We start from the raw sequence: 12,154 nt of genomic DNA, 5'->3' as shown, positions 1-12,154 counted from the left end.
CGCATGCACTAGCGGTCGAATGGGAAGACAGCAGAGGAGCGTAGAGCACGCTATATGCTAGTTGTAACGGCCGGTAGGGAGACGGCAGGGGAGAGGTCAAAATGACGCAGCAGTGATGCTACGGAATTCTCGTAACACTGCTTATGTTTGTCTACTCCTCAATTTTCGTAACGGCTAACAACTGAAGATACAATATTACTTCTTTTTTTTAAGTATCTACGATTTATTTATTCGTGTGGAAAAGAGTTATTTATTTTTGTATTTTACCACAACTATCAGGTCGGGTATAACAATTGATGCTGTATTTTTCTGAGAATTTAGAACGTATTAAATCCCAAATGTTTATGTCGTATTTTAGCTATCATAAGCCAATTTATGATAGACAATAATAATTCTGCGGATAATGATTTATAAAAATGAGAAGCTAATTTGCATATTTGATTCATGTTTTTGTCAAATAAAATAACGAATTTCTTGTAAAATATATTTGAAAACATTAACTTTAAATTTTTTTTTCATTAGACATAATACTCGCATTCTTACTGTTTTATCTCTCGTTAAATTAAATAAATACTAATAATTGATCTATCTGTACCTATTTTCATTTGAGATCATACCAGCATCCTTACTATTCTCAATAATTACCTCTTGTTCAATAAAAAATATAATTTTAATTTTAATTAAAATATTATTATTTATAATGTAATTGAATTTAAATATATCCAATAAGCAAGAAGTTTCACTCCCGTCGCGCTTGGACTGCACGCACACTCTTTTTTAAAACTGAAATCTTTGCTCTCATCTGTCACCAATATTATCGTTGTGGCTAATAACTTCACAATACGGACAGGTACTTTGTGCTTAGCCGCCTTAGGATTAGAAAATAATGGGCACGTTATCTTCATAAAGAGCTTTCAGTAGCAGCACAGAAAAAAAATCATACCTACTTGCGCGAGGCCAAGTTCAAGTTCATCGTCATGTCATTCAAATCGAGATTTTTCTAATAATCTGCAAAATCGCTGGATGAATCGAATAGAAAACATTCTAAAAATATTCGCTTCATGAAAAATGAAAATGAAAAAAAAGTTCAATCTATCATTTTGTAACATTTGTGAACGTTCAGATTTGTATGCACAATAGGTTTCTATAGTGTTCTAGAAGTTTCCAGAATGTTATAGAAGTTTCCAGAATGTTATAGAAGTTTCCATAATGTTATAAAAGTTTCCAGAAAGATACAAAAGAAATAGGATCGTAGAAATATTCATGCGCCTGTAGGCTTTACCAAATGTATTTTATTTTTATTCCATTCTATTTAGAACACACAAAAACCACTTACAAATATGTATTAAAATGCATTCCATTGTGTGTTATGTAATGGTTATTGTCAACTAATTCATACTTGGAAATGAATCACCTAAATGTTTCAACTTGAAAGCTTAATGATTAGTCGCAAACAACCTTTGAAAACAAGTAAACAAACAATCAGTGCCTAGGCTATTTCTATAAACCAAAATTTATCTCAATTTTTTTTTGTATATCATCTTGTAATATCTGTACCTCAGAGCCAAACGAGTGTAAGGTAAAATTTTGTATATTTTGTTTTATTGCAGATTATTTATTAGGAATTCGTTTTCTATCGTATTCTATGATAAAGCACTCGAAAAGATTTTTTATAACTTTTATTGAGAATTGTAAGAACCTGACAACGAATTTTTAGTCGAGCCAGACAAACGTAAGTCCAGTTCTGTTGTATAAATGTCCCCATTTGGAAGAAATCAATCATAGCTTTATAATTGCTGACCACACGCTTGTTTAGATTTATGGAGAGGAAAAAAAAACAGTATAATTCAAAGAACAGTTTTTTTTTTCCTTTGTAAAGTTTTCCAATTGTGACATGGGCTCGCTTGGCTATGATATACAAATAGTAATAACGTCACATCTACTTTTATTTTGTTTCGTAGTTGAACGTATTTTTCTAAGTCAGGTAGGAGCAGTGCATTGCTATCATGCTTCCCCGATGCAATGCCGAAAGTACGGTAGAGCATTACGTCACGTCGCTTTCCCCTGGCTGATTGAAGGATAGGCATCACGCGAAGCTGCAGTGTCCAGCGGGGTTAACTACTCGCTAGCTTCGAAGGGTTGCCGCCTGGATAGGAAAATCTTTGTTCGAGTGACGTGAAACAATATTGTCCTCCCCAACATTCTGGTTTGTGACTCGACGACTGGACATTCAAGGAATAGAATTTTCCATGGAATCAACAAACTGAAATATATATATATATATATATATCATCTTTTGCATAATAAACTGGTTGAGTTGAATTTTCAACAATTGTTTGGAGTATGGCTAAAGAAAACCAATTGGAATAAATGCAATGCTGGTTGGTGGCTATTGCGTGGTGTAGTTCTTTTAAAGTTAATCGCTTTGCTAAGGTATTGTAAACAGCGCCTAAAAGGTTTAAACAGCTTTACGTCCAAATTATGTAGATCACGTCTGATATTTTTGAACTCACATACAAATTAGAAAGAAGCTATGGTTTCAAATATTTATTTGTAGCACGCAAAACCTTCAAGATTTTAACGCCTTCACGAAATAAATAAAACTAAGGTGGATCATTGTATTTTTACAGTATATTTTATAAATGTCAGATGGATGATTGTTTTTTTTTTTTTTTACTTTTAACACAGAGCAAGTCAAATGGCTGGTATAAAATTGCTATCGAACGACTGTTGCAGGAAAATGTTTCGTGCTTGCATTCAAATAACAGATAAGTTATATTCACTCGCTCACACTGTTGAGAATTAACGTACAACTCATGTAGGGTTCAGTCCAATCCCAGATTCTTGCGTTGTTCTTTCGTTCATCTCACTTTACACACACGTCAATGGCACGTACAAGAGTGGGCGACAGAATATGTTATATTTTTTTCTGTTCAAGGACATGCGTCATGAATGGTAAATGTGTTTTTTTATTAATTTTGTCATACATTGGTCACGTGACCTGTTATGTATGGAACAAACAAATAGCTTTGTGACACAGAAAAAAACTAACTGGTCAAATCATACATTAGTTGCAGGTATGTATTATTATTATCAGTTTCACTGAGCTGCAATTAAATTTAATGATTAATTGGCCCATTTAAAAGACATAAGTGTATTACTCATCAGTCATCCCATCGATGATCGATGTTTAAAAAATTTTAACTTGCAATGAAGTGAACCCATAGAATATATTTATATCACTAGATCAACTGCTATCTTCTGTTTTATGTTGAAAATTGGCCTAGTTGTAAGTTAAATATCGTATTTTTTTAAGTATAACTTAAAACTTATTGACCTCTCAACGCTGGCCACTCGACATGTCAGAAGACGGCATGCGGTGACTTAGTTTAAGCTACTTTTTAACCCGCCATCGCAATATTGTTCCGTCCAAAACATTTCGGGAATGGTGCTTGATAACGTCAGATGATGGTTAATAAGTATGAATTAGAATCTATGTGGTTAATAATAGATTATAGTTTAAAAACAAAATAAATAACTTTTATCAATGATTATAAACTAAAAAGTTGAAGAGTTTCACTATCCACCTCCTGGCTCCGGAATCATATCAGTTCGAGGGTACCAACTTACTGGATTTTCATCCGGGTTACATATACTTGCAAAGTTTCGAATCTATTCGACAATTATAAGTAGGTTAAAATCGACTTCCAAGATTTGTTTTCATAGTTCGTTAGTTAGTTAGTTAGTACATGTGAAGCTAATATAAGCGCGTTAAAAACAGTCACTGTTTCCACTATGCAACCACTACACTTCAGCCAATGGTAATGGGCGTTTAACCAAAATTGTGCTACGATTGGCTGAAGGAAAAATAAATAAACTGCTTCACACACTTAGCATGTAATCTTGCAGACTTGGCCACCCCCTTTTCTCAAGACCACCAGAAAAAGCAATCGTATAATTCAGGGGACACAATAAAATTTTCCCACCAACTTTCAACTTCTCACGAGAAAAGTTACCATGATTGTTGCATATTCTTAAAAGCAGGGGTGAATTGTCTTTTACAATACTTGTTTTGCCACGGAATCAGGAACGTCTAATACAGAGCAAACTCTTGGACAATTTTATTTCGGCCATTATGTGATATCACTAATGACTGAAAATTTGTAAAATATATTTATCAAAATATATTAAAGGACAAATTCTTCTGTTCTAAACATATATAGTAAATATAGAACAATAATATACGTTTTTCGATGTCTAGAATTTTACTTAAGTATTTTCAGTTCTTGTAATATATCGCGCAGATACAAATTTTACAAATGTCCGATTAACAGCAGAATTTATACCAGCGGGCCTTTATACCAGATTTTATTCAGTAGTTGCTCGCTAAGAAACAAAATTCGTTGCTTCTGAGATTCATTGTTGCAACCGAGTGCAAAAGTTTAAATGTAACAAGGACACAGTTTATTTTTCGATGTGAAACCTCGGCATGAATCATATAAACTTCTATGCACCGAGGTCCACTTACGTCTTAGAATCGTCCGCTGTATATTTAAACGTTGACGAATGTTCATTCATATAGTTTCTAAAATATGAATTTTTTTTTATAAATGTCGTTTCCTGCCAAACTATGGGTTGAACGCTATTTCACCAAAATGGATTTTCGTCTTAGAATCGTCCGCTCTACAGAAAAGTGTTGGCATGTTTTCTATTTTGTTCTAAAAAAAATTTTTGAAATTCTTTTGTTTGTCCAAGTTTAAATGTGCATTCGGTTATTGATATTTCATTAATATCTAATTATTACTTTATATTCTTTAATTTTAACATATTATTGTAGTAATATTTGTAAACAAACGCATGTGACAATACTAGCAAAATCTGATGTTAACAGTTCAGTCTATATCACAGTTGTCTATATCAATATTGTTTTTTTTTTGTAGTCTGCATTGTTGAAAAAAAGATATGTCTCTTAAGGCCCGTATACAATTGTAATGTCCTAACCTGTGTCCGACCGACACTGATCACTGATTGGCCCCCGTGATCCTCTGACGTCATTCTTAGTATGGGCGATGGCCCGAATCTCCCTATTCCAGATACATTGGTCTATTTGAAAAAAATTATTCCCACCATGTATCCTTTGGTAGCATGAAGAATGAACTATAGTGACATTTTTTGTTTCCGTTTCCCGTACATTTATTAGCATTTACTTTTCCTTTACAGAATACATATAAATATTTTTGAACAACCACAAATTTCACAAGTTAACTAAATATTGAATACTACGTACACATCTACAAAACATGATTTATTTTGACTCTCTGTATTTACTGCGCTCTGGTGACTATTTTAGAAATCAGTACATTCGGACCGTGATTCGGCCCGGTAGCCTACAACTCATGTAGTTTCGGTTCCCTACCACGTTCGTGCAACTTCGGATTTCTCTCAAAAATTGAAATTAAAAAAATCGAAGGGTTAGGTTAGGTTAGGTCAGTCACAACATGCTTGTTTTCATTGGAAACTTCTGATTTAGCGGCTGAAGTGGCGTTAATACCAAAACTCAAAACTTCGGAAATCTTCGGAAATTCTTGCAGGGAACCGAAACTACGTGAGTTGTAGGCTTCCCGATTCGGCCACCGGACAATGCAATTGTAAACATGGCTGTTTTCCATACGACACTATTACGGTATTCACATTAGTCTAAGGACACGTACCTCCCACAGGATTGGACTATTGTAGACGGGCCCTTATGCGTACGTGTCATTTCGGAGTTCGGAACGTACCTTAAAAGTACACTTTGTTTCCCGCCTTTTTTTTGTGATTGTTTTCAGGACTAAATATAAAATAAATATTTCTAAAGGAAATCATTGATTAGTGTACTAAATATGGTAAAATTTAAAACAAACAAAAAATTCCAGCAGGATTTTCATGAGTAAATGTGCTTTTTTAGTTCTTATTGTTGAAATGAAAACTGTCTCCAATTTGACTTCAGTGTTAACCGTTGATTGTTTTGGTTTGCGCAAAGTATTGTATAGTAAATATTATTAAAACTTTCAGAATTTGCACATGGAAATTCAAATAATTTTGTACTTAATAATTTATAATGTATATTAAACAGGTAAGTCATATTCTCCCCTGCATTTTTTGATGAGTCTGTGAATAAATACTACAGTTGATTTGTTCCTAACCTATTGAAGAATGCCTCCTGATATTTTTTCCGACAATAAATGATAGCAAACTGTGATTATTTGGTGGATTTAACAATTATAAGTTATTTCTTGTTTATTTAGATTGTAGAACGAAGTGATTGTTAACCATCTATCCATTTCGTTCGTTAACATGAATAACAAAAGTGAACGTAAATACTGGGCATTGCACTATTAAAACTGAAGTTATTTTTTCGTAATTTCAGATAGTTTATTCATGACAGTATACATTTTGACTATAAAATCATACACAGCGCATGGTTGACGGTAGACAGTGCCATGAAACAGGATTGTTGCATTGTGTATTTCATCATAACACTCATAATTTAAAATTCGTTGAACCAAAGGTGGTTTATTGTAAGATGAAGGCATTTCAGTACGTCATATATCCAATTAAAATATCAAAATAATAAATTGCACTTATGTTTACATGCTGTAATTAAAAAAATATATACACTTGTTAATTCTACTATATATCAAAAAACATATATTTGCTACGGTTAGTGATTGATCCTTGGTTGCTACCAGAAATATGTTGATAAACTAAAGGTTCAGTCTCATAAACTCATATAATAATTATGGAGTTTTCGGTCTATGAAAAAAGGGGGAGAGGATGCTGAAAATGGGATTTGTAGATGCTGCTTATGTTTCTTGATAGTGCTTAGAAGTGTACCACTCCCTGTAGCACAATGATCATGAGCACAGAGGACACACCTGTACACCAGTTGCATTTTATTCATTTGTTCATTTTGTTGTTTATTTTGAGTTTTTCGAACAAAAAATAAAATGCTGCAGGTAGACTGGTGTGCTGCCTTCTCACTCCGTTCCTGCATTGGGAAGGTTAAAATTTACAATTAAAAAGGTAAAAAAATATACATACATGAAATCTGAGCTAGAAACCACAATTTTTGAATGATGACAAGCCAAGAGAGACAGAATTTTTTTTAATAAATTGTTATCTAATATTCTTATATAAAAAAACAGCTAATTAACATCAACACACAAAAGGCAAATTGCTGTATCATTAAAGTCTCTTAAAATAGTGAGCCCTTGTGTTAAACAATTTTCCTCACATACAATCAGCATTAACTATTACCACAAGCCTTTGATTATTCATGTCCTTTGAGGTAGCGATTCAACAAAGCTGTCAATTTAGTTGATACCAATCAAAAAATCAGGGTTCGAGTCCACTTGGAGTTGATTCCATGCGGGTTGGAACCCTGATTTTCCACAAGTGTGAAACGTGGTGAACGTCTCAGTGAGCCGGTGGGTTTATCTTGGGGCCCAACATTGCCCCCACCCATTTATTCTGCCAATGTTCCGATATCATCTTGTGATTCCTCTTTGCCTTTAATGACCAATATGCCAACGAGATGTTTAGCCTTAATTATCATTGAATTCTTCTAGCATTTGAGTAGTGATGTCCTGTTTAGCTACTGCCACACAGGGTGCTATTCTCGCTATGTTCACTACGCGAGTAAAATAAACTGCATCTCAGGTGTCACTGGCCACCCAAAGCTATGTTCGCTATGTTGGTAATCCTGGCGACGTCGTCGGGTGTTTGGTTTTCTGCTATTTTTCTAAACACCACTGACTTCGCGCACGCACATAATAGCGAAAACATCTGTTTTCTTGCGGAATCATACAGTACTTCTGAGTTTGCTTTTAATAAAGTTTAATTTTTCTCTGTATTGTGCTTTAAAAAGTCATGTCGACGGCAAAGTTTATCAAAGGATTACGAAAATATCCATGTTTATGGAATAAATTCATGGAAGAATATAGAAGGCAGGATATGCAGGACAATGCCTGGGATTTGATTCCAAAGGAATGCTATCAATCTGACTTGTATATATTCTGAAATGATCCATAAATTTGGTTTCGTCTTCATAAGCATCTGCTACATAAAATGATGAAATAGTTAAAATTCTTTTGTTTGTAGAATGACTTCATAAACCCATTTATTTTTACATTTACCTACTGTGAGAGTCAGCAGAATATTATCGTCGGAATATTCACTTGAATCCCATGGCATGCTTCTCTCCAACATCGCAAACTAGACTGATCTGTCTGGCCACCGGGTGCAGCGAACATCGCGTAGCTTTCTGTGTAGCAATGGCTTTAATGTGGTAGCCTCTGTCTTGAGTTTTGGTAGGGGTTGAAAAAACTCACAACTTACATACCAGGTACACTATCAAATCTGTACTTTATATTGTAAAATATTGACAAATATCTACAACTTTCTTATGAAATGCTTTTCATATGAAAAACCATTAATGCAAGGGGTGGAAAAAAAGGGGGTTGGAAGATAAAAAAAAAGTTCTTAAATCCCTTAGTAGGCACACCATCAAATGCATTCAAATTGGTTTTAAACCATAGAATAATTTTCTAAAAATTTGTCTTAAACAGTTTTTGATAAGAGTTGAAAAATCAGAGGTTAAAAACTACATAGCATATAACTACGTAACATGTACACTATTGAATCCGTTCATATTTACTTTAAACATTTTTTTTGTATTATCTAAACTTTTGTCTAAAATAAATTTTTATACTAGGTACCAACCATTACCGCAAGGGGTGGAAATAACAAAGGTCGAATGACAAAAAATATTACACTCCTTTATTATGTTGGTTTAATATCAAATCCATTATAATTTATTTTAAAAACTCTGTATTATGGAAATGTCTTAATGATATGTACTCCCAGTGATGGTAGAAAACACTGTTCTCAGAGGTAGAAGACAATCAATTATTGTAATGCAAGATGTCTAGAGGTATTGAAAATCATGAAAAAGCCTCCAAATAAACAGTTGCTCTTATTTTCTAGCAGCCTTTTGCTAACTTTAATTTTGATTTTCGATGCCTCTCTTCAGTTTATAGTCACAGATCAAATATAAATAGTTGGAGACTGTTCACTTAAATCATATGGAAACTATATAATCTGTGAAGAGATTTTAGTTTCAACTTCCTAAAATAAAAAGTTGTCACATTTCTCCGTATAGCAGATCTTTTTAATGTTATTTTTAATTTTCTTCTTCTGTATGGAACTAACAGTAGTTGTAAAATATTTGAAATTCTGGAATTGGTTCACCAGGTATATGTAGACACCCTGCAATGACCACACCAACATGTGTTGTTAATAAAAGTTACACATTTTGTTCTTATAATTTTTTAATCTTTTACAGGTTATCATACAAGGCTTCAAAAGTTACAGGGAGCAAACTGTTGTTGAGCCTTTCGACCCTCGGCATAATGTTGTTGGTGAGAATAATTAAGCAAGTTTTCTTTCGATTGTGTGTGTGTTCTCATTACCTCGTTCTCTGGCTTGTGACATAATTTCTCGTCCTCTGGCTTTTTAATACAAAACTTTGTTTTTTCATAGTTTAGTGTGTATCTAATCTTTTTCATTTGCAACATCCTTGTTGTGTATAATTCAAGCCACTCAATGAGACGTATCTAATTTGCTAAAATAAATGACGTAATGGAAAAAAAATCTAGTTTAAACCTTAAAAAACTTGATTAAAACCCAAAAATATAGGTTGGTTTTTTTTTTTTTTTTTTTACGTTTTTCTAACTCTGCAAGTATTTGTAATGCAAGTTACAAAGCAGTTTTAGAAAATAAAAACTTTTTTTAAAAATAAATCAAACCACCTTTTTTTAATCAAACCGGGGTTTTGGTTTAAACCAGCTTTCTTTTTATCGTATTAGTTATTTTGGTTCTCACTATGATCAAATGAAAGCCATACAACTCCATACAACACCATACAACATCCCGCTTTCTGCTATTCATGTTGAACCAGAAAAGTTGTAACATCAAAGAACTGAAGTCCAGCAAATCTGCACATGTGACTGGGACTTAACCACAGAAAGGATTTCCCACAGAATAAGATTTTTTTTAAATAATAAATTTATTTATTTCCTCTTTTTTTTACAATTTGGCTACAATTCACTAATTTAATTTCAAAGGAGTATTTAGCTGAGTATAATTTTCATTTTATTCACTTAATTTAAATGATAATATCTTGATTAGTATATAATTTTTTGTTCCTGTAAATCACAAGAAACATTAATTAGCAAACTTTTGTTATTTGAGTGGAATTATACCTTTCATTAAAAAAAATTTACGGTATTCTATTTAAAAATACATTATTAAATTTTTTTTTAAAAAAATCACTTTCGTAGTTTAAACCAATGTGATTTAAATCAGCCAATACTGATTACTTATAATGTTATAATTACTGTATGTTGTGTGAAACAAATATGGCTAGGCAGTAATTTCTGTGTTGACACCTTAGTTATAAAGTTCTGTTTAGTTAAAATATATTTATCGGTGTATCATTGTCTCATCATCTCACTAATGTGTTGTTTTTATAAATCATTCGGATACCATTATTATCAAATTGTGATTTAACACTAGCCCACAAATTTCTATGCTGCTTATAAATAATTTCCTATATCTTGTACATAATGCCTTTTTATAGTTAATACCATTCGAATGTATACTTAAAATACGAGACTCCATTTATGCACACAGCAGCTTTTTTTTTTATGACTTGTAATGGATTAACTTAAAATTGTGCTAAAAGGTTTCCTACTAATGAAATTTTTTTTTCTCTCTGCTTACACCTTTAGAAGAATTGTTATGCTGTCTTCTTTTTAGTAAGAATTATTTATTGTGCTTGTGAAGCTCATAATTTACAATTTTTGTTTGCAGTGGGGCGAAATGGTTCTGGAAAAAGTAACTTCTTTTATGGTAAGTGTGAAAAATATTAATTTCAGAATTTAAAAAAAAGTCTTTATTACAGGTACACAATTTATTTATTTCTTCAGTCATTCATTTATTCATCCACCTATCTGTTCATTCAGTCATTCATTCAATCTTTAACTGTTGAATTCAACCCTTCGCTTTTTTACAATTCGTACTTTGTACTTTGCTGTCATACACTAGCATATAAGAGAAATAATATAAATATGCTCTTTTGCATATGGTCTATATGGTTGTTTGTAACCACGACAAGTTTTTCTGTGCATTCCAAAGTAACGTAGGTGAAATTTATGCTCATCGATGGATGTAATATTACTGTGATTAAAAATACTTTGTTATGTACAACTTGTTGAATATAAGCTGAATGTAAATTTTAGTTTACTAGTTTTAATTTTTTTTCCCAAACATTTCAAACACCAAACAGCTTAATATCATGTTATTAAAAAAAGTTATTACATCTTTGTAAGTGGTTTGTAAGTTTATACCTCCCAGCAATGGCGAATATGAACGGTTACAAGATAATGGGAAATACTGAAGGGATTATTATTGTAGTTGTTGGACTTCACTGAATGATTTCAACACAAAAATATAAACTTACCAAATAAACTGACTGGCTTTGGTTTTTCAAAGAGATGGATTTGTTTTACTAAATTCCTACATTTAGATTTTTAAAAAAATAAAAGAACTTGAGGAATTTTAGTACCTTTTACAGTTCGCAGAATTCTGTTACTTTCTTCTTTTTTTTTCTTTTCTTTTTTTACATTTTGTTTACATAATTTAATTTTAGGAAGTTTGGCTATTTTCAGAATATACTTTCATGGAATGATTGTTATTATTAGTAATGTCAGTGTTACCGATAGTTTCTTCTGTGAAATAATAAGTGGTAGAGACAAGAATTTATGGTTTTAGTTTTTATAAAAGCTGTTTTGTAATACTTACTCCACCAAAATTGGGGTAAAATTTATATGCTGCATTTTTACGGTATAATAATTTTTAAAGAATTGGTCTGGAACAGATACATTCAGAACAATAAGAATAAATTAGCTAGCATTTATGGTTTACAATTGATTCAGCAAGAGCTTAAATTAAATTAATTTTTCCGAGCCATTTACTTGGTAGAATTTTTCGTCCGGAAATGACGACATTCCTTGAGTTATAATCTTCAAGATTTTTTTTTTAATATATAATT

General features: G+C 32.3%; 1 protein-coding gene across 1 annotated transcript in view; it reads left to right on the top strand.

Moving 5' to 3' along the window:
• Positions 1-5,970: 5,970 nt before the first annotated feature.
• Positions 5,971-12,154, top strand: part of LOC134535885 (structural maintenance of chromosomes protein 3) — a 65,043-nt gene continuing 58,859 nt past the window's right edge. The window contains exons 1-3 of the mRNA XM_063375233.1: positions 5,971-6,115; positions 9,386-9,461; positions 10,915-10,953. Coding sequence (XP_063231303.1) covers positions 6,101-6,115; positions 9,386-9,461; positions 10,915-10,953 — 130 coding nt within the window. The 5' untranslated portion in view covers positions 5,971-6,100. The remainder of the gene's footprint in view (positions 6,116-9,385; positions 9,462-10,914; positions 10,954-12,154) is intronic.

The sequence above is a fragment of the Bacillus rossius genome, chromosome 10 (assembly GCF_032445375.1).
Source record: "Bacillus rossius redtenbacheri isolate Brsri chromosome 10, Brsri_v3, whole genome shotgun sequence".
Classification (NCBI taxonomy): domain Eukaryota; kingdom Metazoa; phylum Arthropoda; class Insecta; order Phasmatodea; family Bacillidae; genus Bacillus; species Bacillus rossius.
The sequence above is the reverse complement of the archived record's forward strand: the minus strand, read 5'-3'. Positions and strand labels throughout refer to the sequence as shown.